Source organism: Salvelinus alpinus, chromosome 24 (genome assembly GCF_045679555.1).
Source record: "Salvelinus alpinus chromosome 24, SLU_Salpinus.1, whole genome shotgun sequence".
NCBI classification, from domain to species: Eukaryota; Metazoa; Chordata; class Actinopteri; order Salmoniformes; family Salmonidae; genus Salvelinus; species Salvelinus alpinus.
In genome coordinates this window covers 3708766-3724550 of record NC_092109.1, presented here as the reverse complement: position 1 = coordinate 3724550, position 15785 = coordinate 3708766, and the positions used below count along the sequence as shown (strand labels likewise).

General features: G+C 43.9%; 1 protein-coding gene across 2 annotated transcripts in view; it reads right to left on the bottom strand.

Annotated features, from left to right (window-relative positions):
* The window catches only part of LOC139552020 (mitogen-activated protein kinase kinase kinase 1-like), a 117970-nt gene that overhangs the window by 39775 nt on the left and 62410 nt on the right, over positions 1–15785 (bottom strand). The window contains exons 5-8 of one of the 2 annotated variants that reach the window (XM_071363354.1): positions 12393–12509; positions 10364–10515; positions 9836–9960; positions 6140–6221 (exon numbers count right to left, since the gene is read on the bottom strand). In XM_071363354.1, the coding sequence (XP_071219455.1) occupies positions 6140–6221; positions 9836–9960; positions 10364–10515; positions 12393–12509 (476 nt within the window). The remainder of the gene's footprint in view (positions 1–6139; positions 6222–9835; positions 9961–10363; positions 10516–12392; positions 12510–15785) is intronic. The other variant, XM_071363355.1, reaches the window with a different exon arrangement.

The following is a 15785-nucleotide window of genomic DNA, read 5'->3' as shown; positions in this document are numbered from 1 at the left end:
AAATAGGAAGCCGATTCTATATTTAATTTAATATTGGAGAAGCTTGGAGAAGCTTGAGTCTGGAAGGACAGTTTACAGTCTAACCAGACACCTAGGTATTTGTAGTTGTCCACATATTCTAGGTCAGAACCGTCCAGAGTAGTGATGTTAGTCGGGCGAGAGGGTGCGGGCAGCAATCAGTTGAAGAGCATGCACTTAGTTTTACTAGAATTTAAAAGCAGTTGGAAGCAAGTTGCTGCAGGGGATGCTGAGATGTAGGGGTAGGGGTAGCCAGGTGGAAAGCATGGCCAGCCGTGGAAAAATGCTTATTGAAATAATCGATTATCGTAGATTTATCGGTGGTGACAGTGTTTCCTATCCTCAGTGCAGTGGGCAGCTGGGAGGAGGTGCTCTTATTCTCCTTGGACTTTACAGTGTCCCAAAACCTTTTGGAATTAGTGGTACAGGAATCAAATTTCTGTTTGAAAAAGCTAGCCTTAGCTTTCCTAACTGACTGAGTATATTGGTTCCTGACTTCCCTGAAAAGTTTCATATTGCAGGGGCTATTCGATGCTAATGCAGAACGCCACAGGATGTTTTTGTGCTGGTCAATGGCAGTCAAGTCTGGGATGAACCAAGGGCTATATCTGTTCTTAGTTCTACATTTTTTGGAAGGGGCATGCTTTTTTAAGATGGAGAGGAAAGCACTTTTGAAGAGCAACCAGGCATCCTCTAATGACGGGATGAGGTCAATATCCTTCCAGGAAACCAGGTCGATTAGAAAGGCCTGCTCCCTGAAGTGTTTTAGGGAGCGTTTGACAGTGATGAGGGGTGGTCGTTTGACCGTGGACCAATTACGCACGCAGGCAATGAGGCAGTGATCGCTGAGATCCTGGTTGAAGACAGCAGAGGTGTATTTAGAGGGCAAATTGGTCAGGATGATATCTAAGAGGGTGCCCATGTTTACGGATTTAGGGTTGTACCTGGTAGGTTCCTTGATAATTTGTGTGAGATTGAGGGCATCTAACTTAGATTGTAAAACAGCAGGGTGTTATGCATGTCCCAGTTTAAGTCACCTAAGAGTACGAACTCTGAAGATAGATGGGAGGCGATCAATTCACATACGGTGTCCAGGGCAGAGCGGGGGGATGAATTGGGTCTATAACAAGCGGCAACGGTGAGAGACTTGTTTCTGGAAAGGTGGACTTTTAAAAGTACAAGCACAAAGGGTCTGAATACTTATGTAAATGTGATATTTGAGCTTTTTATTTTTTATAACTTTGCTAAAAAATGTGTTTTCGCTTTGTCATTAAGGGGGTATTGTCTGTAGATTGATGAGAAAAAAAAGATTTAATCAATTTTAGAATAGGGCTGTAAACGTAACAAAATGTGGAAAAAGTCAAGGGGTCTGAATACTTTCCGAACGCACTGTACAGGTCAGGCTAGTCTGGTGTTCTACGCTTTACGACACTACTCTTTAGCCACAAAAGCAAACATGCCCTTGAATGAGTCAGTGTGTCCAAACGTTTGACTGATACTGGACGTTCTCTTCTTCTGGTTGATTATGCCATGTGGTGAGTTACACACTTGGTTTTCCTGTTTTTCTTCTTCACACTTTACAAATCACAATAAAGAGCACCATAATGACAGTCACTTTTTGGGAGGCTAGACATTTACCTAACCTTGTGTTATGTGTCGTGGCCGTTCAAAGAGGACTTTTCTGCTATGGTAAATGGGTGAGAATGGCTGTCCAGCTGTAGACAACAAGGCTAGACCTTCGAGACATTAACCTCATCGACATAACAAGGTTGTACATGGTCATGTGTGGTGTCCTTTCAATGGAGACCTCCGTGCTTTGGTACGTGGGTGAGTGTCCAGCTGTAGACACTAAGAGCAGACACCCAATACATTAACCTCATCTAGGCAGCTCATGTACAAAGTTTACTGAGTGACTGATTCAAAACAGTAACATTTTCTGCCACAAGTAAAAAATAACTAGACAAATATATTTGCAGACCTTTTAGATATTTATTTACCATCACAAGAGGAAATGTAAAAAGTGTGATGAAATAAGAGAAAAAACACAAAAGTAAACACCAGCAACATGTGAATGAGGACGTATAAAAAAACAGCACAAAAAAAATGACCCACTACCCTAAAGTATGAATAAGGAAACAAAGCACAGAGCAACAGTTTTTGAGCTCCCGAGTGGCGCAGCGGTCTAAGGCACTGCATCTCAGTGTTAGAGGCGTCACTACAGACACCCTGGTTCGAATCCAGGCTGTATCACAACCAACCGTGATTGGGAGTCCCATAGGGCGGCGCACAATTGGCCCAGCATCATCCGGGTTTGGCTGGTGTAGGCTGTCATTGTAAATAAGAATGTGTTCTTAACAGACTTGCCTAGTCAAATAAAGGTTAAATCAATAAAAACGGGGTGAGACAAACGGTAGATGTTGATCAGCAGGAATAGACACCATCCATGGTACCATGATGTCGTAGACAGCCTTTGCTGTTTCTGTAACTCCTGCTGCCGTTTCTTTAAGTCATCCACCTGCTGCATAATGTCAGTGTCCGAAGGATCCTCAGCTGTCTTCCTTTTTCAGCCATTGGAGCTTGATCGGGGATATAGGTTTGAGGTTGATGGAGTTGCAGGGCAGAGAGCACGGGTGCGCCTGGACGGTGGGATGGGTGTTGGTGAGAAGGGCCTGGGTGTTGGGGAGAGGGGCCTGAGAGGTGATGAACCAGGTCGGGGAGATGATGAATCAAGGGGCGATGAACCACCTGTAGATTGGCCCTCAGGGCTCAGCTCCATCTCTGGACTGTCCAAAACACCACCACCCTCCAACACCTACAAGCAGATGGTGAATACATTATAATACAATACAAGCAGATGGTAAATACATTAGAATACAATGCAAGCAATCTTAAAACATCTCCATTGGCTCCTTTGAGTTAAAATGTTTACCCAAAATAACTGATTTCATAAACATCTCAATCTAATTAACATACACACAACACACTATCTGTTTCCAGATGTTTGAACTAGCCCTGTTAATCATTATGATGACAACACAGGCACTGAATATTTCCCACTCACAATTTCTCCCATCCAGAAAATAACTGATTTTACATGTTCTAACTGGGTCTGCTAAACATAAGATCCCAAACACACACACTGTACAAATAGACTTGGATGTATGACGAGTACATACCGTATCTGGCATATTGGTGTCTGCCTGACGATGTTTCACATGAACACCGAGCCAATCCTGTTGTCTGACAAACGGTGGGACACACACACCAGTGGCAGCCCCACTCCTCATCTCCTTCACCCTTTTCAGATTGTGAACATACTGGTCCCCGAATCTTTTTCAATGTTTCTTTGACATCAGTATTGGTGTTCAAATTTCGTGATATCTCCCTCCAGCTGTCGTCTTTTGCATTCTTGTCCAAATACAACCCCATCGAAAGGGTTGTACAGGTTCTCTTATTGTCTCACCAGCTCGCACAGACGCTCCTCAAAACTGGACAGACATCATTACGCTTAGAAAATCTCTAAATAAAAAGCACAAAAAAGGAAGCTTGAGAGTCGTAGAAGCAAAGTAGAAGAATGTCCATTGGTTCTGAGTTTATACCAGAAATGATACTGGAAAATATGTGATGTAGACACAGGGGCAGGACTTCCGTTGCAAAACTCACTTAGTACTGTCCTTCAGTCGTCGCAAGGAATGATGTGTTGGGTCTCAATTTCCAGGTAGAAAAAAACTGTGTCAAATGACGAAGTGTATAACAACGAGCCCCCCCCTTTTGTGATGGAAAACGACATTGCAACACTGTTAGCGTCAGCACTGTTAGCGTTTTGTCTGTAGACCCCTATAGTCCCCTTCTGTACTCCCTGTTCACCCATGACTGCGTGGCCAGGCACGACTCCAACACCATCATCTAGTTTGCTGACGACACGACGGTGGTAGGCCTGATCACCGGCGACGATGAGACAGCCTGCAGGGAGGAGGTCAGTGGACTGGCAGTATGGTGCAGGAACAACAACCTTTCCCTCAACGTCAGTAAGACCAAGGAGCTGATTGTGCACTACAAGAAATGACTAAGCTCTCAACCCGCTCCACTGCAACCTCTCCACCCCATGGAGTGGGTCGAGAGCTCAGTCGTTAAGAAGGCGCGACAGCACCTCTTCCCCTTCAGGTGGTTGAAAAGGTTTGGCATGGGCCCTCAAATCCTCAAAATATTCTACAGCTGTACCACGGAGAGCATCTTGACTGGCTGCATCACCGCTTGATATGGCAATAGCACCACCCTCGATCGCATGGCGCTACAGAGGGTGGGGCGCTACAGAGGGTGGTGCGTCAGCCCAGTACATCTGGGCTGAATAGCTTGCTGCTATTCAGGACCTCTAAATCAGGCAGTGTGAAAGGAAAGCCTGGAAAATCATTAAAAGACTCCAGCCACCCAGGCCATAGACTGTTCTCTCTGCTTCTGCACAGCAAGCTGTACCGGTGCATCAAGTCTAACACCAACATGCTCCCGAACAGCTTCTATCCCCAAGCCATAAGACCACCAAATAGCTAACAAATAGCTACACAGACTGAGTTGACTGTTTGCCCCATCTCTATGCACACTCACAGGGCCCTACACTCACGTACACTGATGCTCCAACACACACACAAACAATCACTTCGTAATTTGCTCACACACACACATACATTTATACCGACTCTACACACACACAAACACACCAACTCACACACAATCAGACTTGCTACCTGTCCCAGACCTGCTGTTTTCAACTCTCTAGAGACCGCAGGAGCGGTAGAGATACTCTTAATGATCGGCTATGAAAAGCCAACTGACATTTACTCCTGACTGACATTTACTCCAACTGACATTTACTCCAACTGACATCTACACCCTCGATAACTACTGTGATTAATATTATTTGACCATGCTGGTCATTTATGAACATTTGAACATCTTGGCCATGTTCTGTTATAATCTCCACCCGGCACAGCCAGAAGAGGACTGGCCACCCCTCATAGCCTGGTTCCTCTCTAGGTTTCTTCCTAGGTTTTGGCCTTTCTAGGGAGTTTTTCCTAGCCACCGTGCTTCTACACCTGCATTGCTTGCTGTTGGGGGTTTTAGGCTGGGTTTCTGTACAGCACTTCGAGATATTAGCTGATGTACGAAGGGCTATATAAATAAATTTGATATATGCTGCTGCTACTCTGGTTATCGTATATCCTGATGCCTAGTCATCTTACCCCTCTACATAATGTATCTACCTCTATCACTCCAGTATCCCTGCACATTGTAAACATGGTACTGGAACTGACAGACCCTAAACTTACTTACTTTTTCGTGTTCTTATTTCATATTTTTATTTCTCATGCGTTTTTGTTCTACCTTATGTTATTTTTAGTATTATATTGTTATTGATTATTTTATTGTAGGGTTTAGAGCTTCCAAGAAAGGTATTTCACTGTACTTATGCACGTGACATTAAAACTTGAATGGAAATGACACACTGTTCACTAAGCCCTGTGTGGGCTAACATGATATAGCCTAGACTCACGCTCTGCTAACATGCTAATGTAATGGCTATGGCACACCGTTAGCCCTGTGTGGCCTAGCCTACTATAGCCTAGCGCACCGTTAACATACTAATGTAGTAGCTAATGACACACTGTTATCTATGTCAGGCATAGTCTAATATAGCTTATCTCACCGCTAAACACTCAAGGCTCTTTCCTGTCTCTAGGCTACTGTGCGCCATTGACGTAGCCTACAATAAATACATCACAGGTTTGAGTGCATTTCCACACGAAATGCTCTAGTTTAAATCATTAACACTTTGTGAGCATACAGTATAAATAGCTTATAAACCATTTAATAGTTAGCTAACTTTAAGTTAACCATAACTCGCATTCAGCTCGCATGAGATTTGCAAAGCTGAAAAGCTGTTCTGACGTCTCAGACTGAGGCAGATGTTTCCTTTCCTCCCAGTAACAAATAGAGTGAAGCCGCTTCCCCCGCCTTTCACACAACAATACCAGATACCAGCTGGTAGGCTGCTGAATTCATCCCCCACTCCAGGAGTCTTGACCAGGAGTTCCTAGATCCTAGACCGCGTACATTTTAAAATTACCTGTAAAAATCATCGGACTTCCACTTGGCTCTACAGAGGGGGCAAATGAGCGTCTCGTGGTTCTGCCGGCATTCCTCAGCCCCTGTGAGACACAGACAGAGAGACAGACAAAATTAGCTCTACCCCCAGTTTAGATAGGGGACAATGCACCAACTGGCTGTCAAGGAAGTCAAGGCTCCGATAAAATGTAGCAAAAATTAGACTGGAGTTTATAGAGAGAAGAGAAGGGCCAGGGCCTCGGAATGAACATATCAGACTTCTATCGAGGGGGCTGTATAGTGCCGGAAGTGTGTGTGTGTGTGTGTGTGTGTGTGTGTGTGTGTGTGTGTGTGTGTGTGTGTGTGTGTGTGTGTGTGTGTGTGTGTGTGTGTGTGTGTGTGTGTGTGTGTGTGTGTGTGTGTGTGTGTGTGTGTGTGTGTGTGTGTGCGTGCGCAGGGGGAAATGGAACAGGAGTACCTGGAGGGGTGCATTGCATGTGCGTGTGTGTATGTGTGTAAGGTGAATGCCCTATGCACTGTTTAACCTGAAGGAGGGAAACGAGGTACAACACAGCTATGGGGAGTTTGCACACTAGTGCCCTCTACTGAAGGACATTAGAATCATGCCTGCAAGGCCAATGAACACCTTGTCTCACCGGAAGCCCCGCCTTCCACAGATGATAAACCCGAGGCACATATTAATTCCTTTAATTCTTCACCAAACCCAGAACTGGGCGGCGTGGGGCCGAACAGGTGTTGTACCTCATTTGCCTCCCTCAGCGAACAGGTAGTTGTATGAGGTAGTCACATGGAATGCATTTCAATTAACACGTGTGCCTTGTGAAAAGTTAATTTGTGGAATTTCTTTCCTTCTTAATGCGTTTGAGCCAATCAGTTGTGTTGTGACAAGGTAGGGGTGGTATACAGAATATAGCCCTATTTGGTAAAATACCAAGTCCATATTATGGCAAGAACAGCTAAAATAAGCAAAGAGAAATTACTTTAAGACAGGAAGGTCAGTCAATCTGGAGAATTTCAAAAACTTTAAAAGTTTCTTGTAGTGCAGTTGCAAAAACCATCAAGCGATATGATGAAACTAGCTCTCATGAGGACCACCACAGGAAAGGAGGACCCAGAGTTACCTCTGCTGCAGAGGATAAATTCATTAGAGTTAGCAGCCTCAGATAAATGCTTCCCAGAGTTCAAGTAACAGACACATCTCAAGATCAACTGTTCAGAGGAGACAGCGTGAATCAGGCCTTCATGGTTGAATTGCTGCAAAGAAACTAAAAGACACCTATAAGAAGAGACTTGCTTGGACCAAGAAACACAAGCAATGGACATTAGACCAGTGGAAATCTGTCCTTTTGAGATTTTTGGTTCCAACCGCCATGTCTTTGTGAGACGCAGAGTAGGTGAACGGATGATCTCTTCATGTGGTTCACACCGTGAAGCATGGAGGAGGAGGAGGTGCGGTGGTGTGGGGGTGCTTTGCTGGTGACACTGTCAGTGATTTATTTAAAATTCAAGGCACAATTAACCAGCATGGCTACCACAGCATTCTGCAGCGATACACCATCCCATCTGGTTTGCGCTTAGTGGGACTATCATCTGTTTTTCAATAGGACAATGACCCAACACACTTCAAGGCTGGCTGTGTAAGGGGTATTTGACCAAGAAAGAGAGTGATGGAGTGCTGCATCAGATGACCTGGCCTCCACAATCACCCAACGTCAACCCAATTGAGATGGTTTGGGATGAGTTGGACCGTAGAGTGAAGTAGCCAACAAGTGCTCAGCATATGTGGGAAATCCTTCAAGACTTTTGGAAAAGCATTCCAGATGAAGCTGGTTGAGAGAATGCCAAGAGTTTGCAAAGCTGTCATCAAGGCAAAGGGTGGCTACTTTGAAGAATCTCATTTATAAAATATATTTTGATTTGTTTAACACATTTTTTGTTACTACATTATTCCATATGTGTTATTTCATAATTTTGATGTCTTCACTATTATTCTACAATGTAGAAAATAGTAAAAATAAAGAAAAATCCTAGAATGAGTAGGTTTGTCCAAACTTTTGACTGGTACATAATGTATTTACAGTTTAATTCAGATTTTCAAGTACTGGTGACAAATCATGAATTCCGATTATTGCATAGATTGTAATTGCTATGGACACCTATGACGTGAGTAAAATACTTTTTTGAAGGTTGCACTGATTATGATGAGCTAATGCTAAGCTATTTTCCATCTATGTGTGGCGCAATGTTTGTTGACATTATACAATGCATTCTGGGTGTCAGACCAAAGATGTTATAACGAGGTGAAGAAATGGTTCACTCATCTTTCGAGTAAACTTCCGGAAGTGAATGAAGGGATGTGACTGATCATAGACGACACACCCCCTTCAAAATGCATACTGCAAACAGGCCAAACTCATCTTGTCTCCTATTCTCATCTTTGGTTGACGCGAAAAAACAAACATTGTGGCGCGCACAAACTACCCATCGTCGGATTACTTTAGATTTTTAGAAAGTGCTTTATTCAATTATTTAGATCAATGATGAGCTCACCCGTGATGTGATGAATTGTAAATAGTAATTGCTATTAGCTAATTAATATTGTAGTTTCTGTCAGCCGAGAGTTCTCTAAATATGACCGCTTGTGTTATGTCAATCTTTCCTCCGTTAGTGCTAATACTAATGTAGCCTACATTTTCCATTTGGATGATTGTTATGCTGTAGTTACTTCTGTGAATGTCTGAACATCGCATCCAAAAATAAACTGGTCACATTCAGGACATAACTTTGTAAGGACTGTGTTTGTGCTAAATGTTTCTGTGAAAAAACAGTGTGGCCAGCTCAAACACGGACTGCTGGGTCAATCGAAACAGGACATTTACATTTACATTTAAGTCATTTAGCAGACGCTCTTATCCAGAGCGACTTACAAATTGGTGCATTCACCTTAGGACGTTCTAAATAAGCATTCTAATCACATTGGTTTGAGCATACGCTGTAAGGACCACAATAGAATGATCACACCCTTTTGTTGGTACGTGTCAAACGGTTAAGAGGAGATGACCACTCCACTCAAATTTCAACTCTCTGATATGAACTGAAGCCATGTGTCTCATGTGCCCTCTCATCCATTGGCACATTGAATGTTTACTTCTCAAGCATTGTGAGTAGCCCTGTCAATTTTCTCTCATTACTGTATGTAGAGTCAATCACATAATCACACAATCACATTATTACAAATCAATGTGATTTCAATCCTTGCTTGGACTCGCTCATTCTTAGCTCTTTTGTCTAACTGTGTTGTTGTTTTTGTCTTCCATAAAATCCTGTCCTCGGTGGAAGAGTTGAGCTCTTCTCCAACACCATCCGTCCATGATGAGCCCGTCCTGCACTAAAGCCTGGTCTCTGAACACCTCAAGCCTGTCCTGCACTGAAGTCAAGCCGTTGAACATCTCAACCCATGCCTCATACCCTCCTTTTATCACTGCTGTGATCCCTTCCCAACACTGTAAGTAGCCCTCATTCACACTCCCATAATATGTTATTATAAATATCTGTATTAAATGTTTTAGGTTAAAATAGTTTGAAACACACTTTGTCGTCTTTGTGCGGTCCACGCCTATACCGTGGGTCACGCATTCTCCTCAATCTGTCAAGTCACCAGCCTCCACCGTTTTTGATAGTGTAGAGTTGTACTCACAAATGGACATGCAGTGGTGGTGCAGCTTGTTCCTGCAGCCCTCCTCACACACAGTCAGACTCTCCTCGTCCAGCATGTCCAATAGACAGATAGGACACATCTGCTCCTCCTCATCCTTCAGACTACTGACAGAGAGGGGGGGGAGAGGGAAAGATGGATAGAGAGAGAGAAATCGATTAAGGGAAAGAAAGAGGGATGAAGAAGACATGGGAGATAGGGACAAAGGGAGAAAGAGCGAGAGAGAGAGCGCGGAGAGAGAGGTACAGGGGAGAGAAATATTAAGAGACAGAGAGACGGAAAAAGAAAGGAAAGATACAAATAAAGGAAAAATTAGCCAGTAACATTTTTGGTTCTCCAAAGAATCAGTGTGCTGTTAATGTAAAAATCTAAACATCTATCAAAATACAACTTGGACGTATTCAAGGGCCTTCTGGCAAAATAGGTTTTACAGTACAACATCTAAACCTGGTGTATCTGTGTGCTTTGTGTGCGATTGACTGTTCATGTGCGTGCGTGTGTCTACTCTACCTGCTCTCGTTGCTGGAGGCGCTGGAGGTGCTGGATGGACAGGGCGTGTGGGGGTTAGACATGCGCAACACAAACTTCTGGATGGTGTTGCGCGATGGCGCCTTGATGCGCGAACTGCGGCGATTGTGATACTTCTGGAACAAGCTCTCCACCTGGACGACGTGGAGACAATGATACAGTTAGATGCTGATCTTGGGTCAGTTTAGCATTTCCCCCATTTGTGATTAAGGCTAGGATTGGGGCAGAGGAAGATGATCCTAGATCTGTCCCTAGGGAAACATCACCTCGGAGCCAGTTTACCATAGAGGTCAACCTTAACCATCATGAAGTATCTACGTATATCTAACGTGCATTCAATACAGTGCGAGTCACTGAAAGTTATCCTCAATGTAAATGGACATATGCGACCCGATTCAGGAAACTAGACGTATGTCACAAGTCACAACTTCACACAAGAGCCGTTTGAACATTATTATTATTATTTTTTTATCAAAATGCTTTTTTTGGGCAGAAATGCCTTCTGGAACATGTGAACTTTCATGTGCCGTAATAACAAACTTGTATGCCATTTGTAAATACGAATAAAATTGCTAAATTACGAGCCTTGTTGGTTAAGCCACAAAAAAAGTCAGCAACCTTCCCACTAGCCATGATTGGCTGAGCTAATGAGTGGGCTGGAAATGCTGAGAGAGGAGAGAGGATTGGTCTGCCATATAGAGGACGTCTGTCAATTTGAGCTGGTCAGTTTGTTGGTAATCCTGTCGAACACAGCTTTTTTTTTAAATGTATTGTGTAGTGGAGCTGCATAGCTAAGTGTCCACTCTCTGGAGGATCAAGTTTTGAAATCAGTGGAATTAGAGTTGGATAGCTAAAGAGATCTTCAAACTATCTTCAAACTAAGGGAAACTGTGGCATGGCATCCATGACAGGGAGACGCGTCCATCATTCATGATGATGTATACAGGTAAGATAGTCTAGCATTACCTAGCAGAAATTTTAGATATTACATGTTTCTAATTTTGACAGAAAGTGGCTTAATTTCAAGCTAAAGTGTACTTTTAGCTAGCTAGCTAGCTAACGTTAGCTGGTTGGCTCCCTAACTGATGTTATTATTCGTATTCCAGAGCTGTTTGCTTTGCTAGTTAGAGCCTAATTTTGGCTAGCTAACATTGCACCTGGTTGGTTAGCTCCCAGCATATTCATGCAGTGTAGTAACAACATGATTTGGCACTATGTTCATTGTTGTTTAACTAGCTAACGTTAGCTGGCTGGCTCGTTAGCTAACGTTACGTGACGTGTGTGATTTTACACATTGTTTAACTAGCTAGGTTCATTGTTTACCTAGCTAGCTACATGTCTTAAGCTAATGTGTACATCACGTGTTGAATACGGCCCGTGTCAGTAAACGTCTCCAAAGAAGCGTAATGAAATTGTTGCCAGCAGCGCTGGTTAGACTGTTTTCATGTTATCCAGAGGTAAACAAACCATTAGCCAGAGCGTCAAGTGTGCGCTCGAAACAAGATGGGTGGGGCTACATTTTAAGAGGGTGTGAACGATGCTGAATGGGTGTAGATGAAGAAGAGCTTTTCACTAGGTACCAAAACATTCAAAGGCCATTGAGTTTACAAGTTTATCAACTTTCAAAGAGGAATTACTTCCCATTGTTCCCCAACAATGCAGTATGATATACCATTTTGTAGCTCTGAGTCTCTACTTTAATCCAATGTAAAAAAAAAAAAACACAATTTCAAATTTTGCTACATAAGACCGAATCCAGGTGGTGAATCACATATTCTAAAGTGGACATATTCTGTCTCTTAAGTTTTTAGAAAATTGGTCATTACATACAATGGGTTCAACAAATCATGTACACCCCTTTCACACTATTGTGCTGACCCGAACCATGCTGTGCGGGCACGGATATTGCCTTTCCACATTGTCCTGTCCAGCACAGTTCAAGCACTATGGTGGATAAGGGGAATTATACAGATTGGTTAGAGGGCATGTCAGTTGGTTGCTGGAAGGTTACCTCAAAGTTTTTGAGGTTTTTCCTCCAGAGCAGGGGGTCTGAGGGCTCCAGCTGGAAGACTCGGAGCATGACGAAGAGGACGTGGATACAGAACGCCCCTCGGCCACAGCTACAGGTCTACAGAGAGAGGGGAGGATGAACGCAGACCGGGGGTTACTCACGAATGTGTGTGTATATACATACAGTGGTCACATACACACTCCATTATGGTCGCATGCACACACTCATAAATTGCTACACGGACACACAAGCACACACAGAGATGCAAAAACACACATCTACAGCAACTTCCCTTTTTCGACAGAACACTCAGTCAAAAATCACTCAGGAGAGCCCAATTTAATCTACACCTGATTAAGAATCATTGTGTGCGTTCCAAATGGCACTGTAGTCCACATATAGTGCACTACTTTTGACAAAGGTAGTGCACTATATAGGAAACAGGGTGCCACTTGGGACGTAAACCTTTAGTAAGAGGCAATGGAGCTCTACATCAATCCAGCTCTATAGTAGCAAATGGCTGGGTAAAAAAAACAAGCTGGCCAATGTACAAGTAAAGTAAATTCTTAAGGGATACTTCAGGATTTTGGCAATGAGGCTCTTTATCTACTTTCCCAGAGTAAGTGGAACTCATGGATATCTTTTTTAAGTCTTTGCAAGCAGTTTGAAGGAAGTTGCAAACTAGCGTTAGAGCAATGACTGGAAGTCTATGGTAATTGCTAGCATGCTAGTAGACACCATAGACTTCTAGTCATTGCGTCAACACTAGTTAGCGTTGGCTCGCAAAACTACCTCTTAACTTCCTTCATACTGGATGCAGAGACATAAAAATGGTATCCATGACTTCATCTGACTGTGAAAGTAGACCAAATCAAATGTTAATTGTCACATGCGCCAAATACAACAGGTGAAATGCTTACTTACAAGCCCTTACCCAACAATGCACTTCAATAAATAGAGTTAAGAAAATATGTACTAAATAAACTAAAGTAAAAATTAAATAAAAAGTAACACAAGAAAATGACATAACAATAACGAGGCCATATACAGGGGGTACGAGTACCTGTTAAGGAACCTTTTGGACCTAGACTTGGCGCTCCGGTACCGCTTGCCTTGCGGTAGCAGAGAGAACAGTCTATGACTTGGGTGACTGGAGTCTTGGACAATTTTTTGGGCCTTCCTCTGACACCGCCTAGTGTAAAGGTCCTGGATGGCAGAAAGCTTGGCCCCAGTGATGTACTGGGCTGTACTGTAGCGCCTGACTGTCAGATGCTGAGCACACTGCCAGGTCTCTGACCTCCTCCCTATAGGCTGTCTCATCGTTGTCAGTGATTACTGTTGTGTCGTCAGCAAACTTAATGATAGTGTTGGAGTCGTGCTTGGCCACGCAGTAGTGGGTGAACAGAGAGTACAGGAGGGGACTAAGCACGCACCTTTGAGGGGCCCCAGTGTTGAGGATCAGCGTGGCGGATGTGTTGTTGCCTACCCTTACCACCTGGGGTAAGGAAGTCCAGGATCCAGTTGCAGAGGGAGGTGTTAAGTCCCAGGGTCATTAGCTTAGTGATGAGCTTCGTGGGCACTATGGTGTTGAACACTGAGCTGTAGTAATGAACAGCATTATCAGATAGGTGTTCCTTTTGTCCAGGTGGGAAAGGGCAGTGTAGAGTGCGATAGAGATTGCATCATCTGTGGATCTGTTGGGGCGGTATGCGAATTGGAATGGGTCTAGGGTTTCCGGCATGATGGTGTTGATGTGAGCCATAACCAGCCTTTCAAAGCACTTCATGGCTACCGATGTGAGTGCTATGGGGCGGTAATCATTTAGGCAGGTTACCTTCGCTTTCTTGGGCACAGGGACTATGGTAGTCTGTTTGAAACATGCATGTATTACAGACTCGGTCAGGGAGAGGTTGAAAGAAGACACTTGCCAGTTCGTCCGTGCATGCTTGGAGTACACGTCCTGGTAATCCGTCTGGCCCAGCAGCTTTGTGAATGTTGACCTGTTTAAAGGTCTTGCTCACATCAGCTACGTAGAGCGTGATCACACAGTCGTCAGTAACCGCTGGTGCTCTCATGTACGCTTCAGTGGTGATTGCCTCGAAGCGAGCATAAAAGGCATTTAGCTCGTCTGGTAGGCTTGCGTCACCGGGCAGCTCGTGGCTAGGTTTCCCTTTGTAGTCCATAATAGTTTGCAAGCCCTGCCACATCCGACGAGCGTCAGAGCCGGTGTTGTAGGATTCAATCTTAGTCCTGTATTGACGCTTTGCCTGTTTGATGGTTCGTCTGAGGGCATAGTGGAATGTATTATAAGCTTCCAGGTTAGAGTCCTGCTTCTTGAAAGCAGCAGCTTTAGCTCAGTGCGGATGTTGCCTGTAATCCATGACTTCTGGTTGGGATATGTGCGTGCGGTCACCGTGGGGACGATGTCATCGATGCACTTGTTCATGAAGCCGGTGACTGAGGTGGTATACTCCTCAATGCCATTGGATGAATTCCGGAACATATTTCAATCTGTGCTAGCAAAACAGTCCTATAGAGTCACTGGCACTTCCTGATTTTGTTTTTGCTTGTAAGCAGAATCATGGTCAGATTTGCCAAATGGAGGGCAAGGGAGAGCTTTGTATGCGTCTGTGTGTGGAGTAAAGGTGGTCTAGAGTTTTTCAAATTCTGGTTGCACATGTTACATGCTGGTAGAAATGAGGTAAAATGGATTTTAAGTTACCCTGCATTAAAGTCCCCGGTACTAGGAGCGCCGCTTCTGGATGAGCATTGTCTTGTTTGCTTATCGCCTTATACAGCTCGTTGACTGCGGTCTTAGTGCCAGCATCGGTTTGTGGTGGTAGATAGACAGCTACGAATAATATAGATGAGAACTCTCTTGGTAGATAGTGTGGTCTACAGCTTTTCATGAGGTATTCTACCTCAGGCGAGCAATACTTCGAGACTTCTTTAATATATCGCGGACCAGCAGATATTGACAAATAGAGACACAGCCCCACCCCTCGTCTTACCAGACGTAGCTGCTGTGTCCTGCCGATGCACGGAAAACCCAGCCAGCTCTATATTATCCGTGTCGTCATTCAGCCACGACTCGGTGAAACATAAGATATTACAGATTTTATTGTCCCGTTGGTAGGGTAATCTTAAATCGTAGATCGTCCAGTTAATTTTCCAATGATTGCACGTTGGCCAACAGTACGGAGGGTAGTGGTGGTTTACCTACTCGTCGACTAATTTTTACAAGGCACCCCACTCTCCTCCCCCTTTTTCTCCGTCTTTTCTTCACTCTAATGACAGGGATTTGGGCCTGGTCTTAAGAAAGCAGTATATCCTTCTCATTAAAGAAAAAATCTTTGCCCAGTTCAAGGTGAGTAATCGCTGTTCTGATGTCCA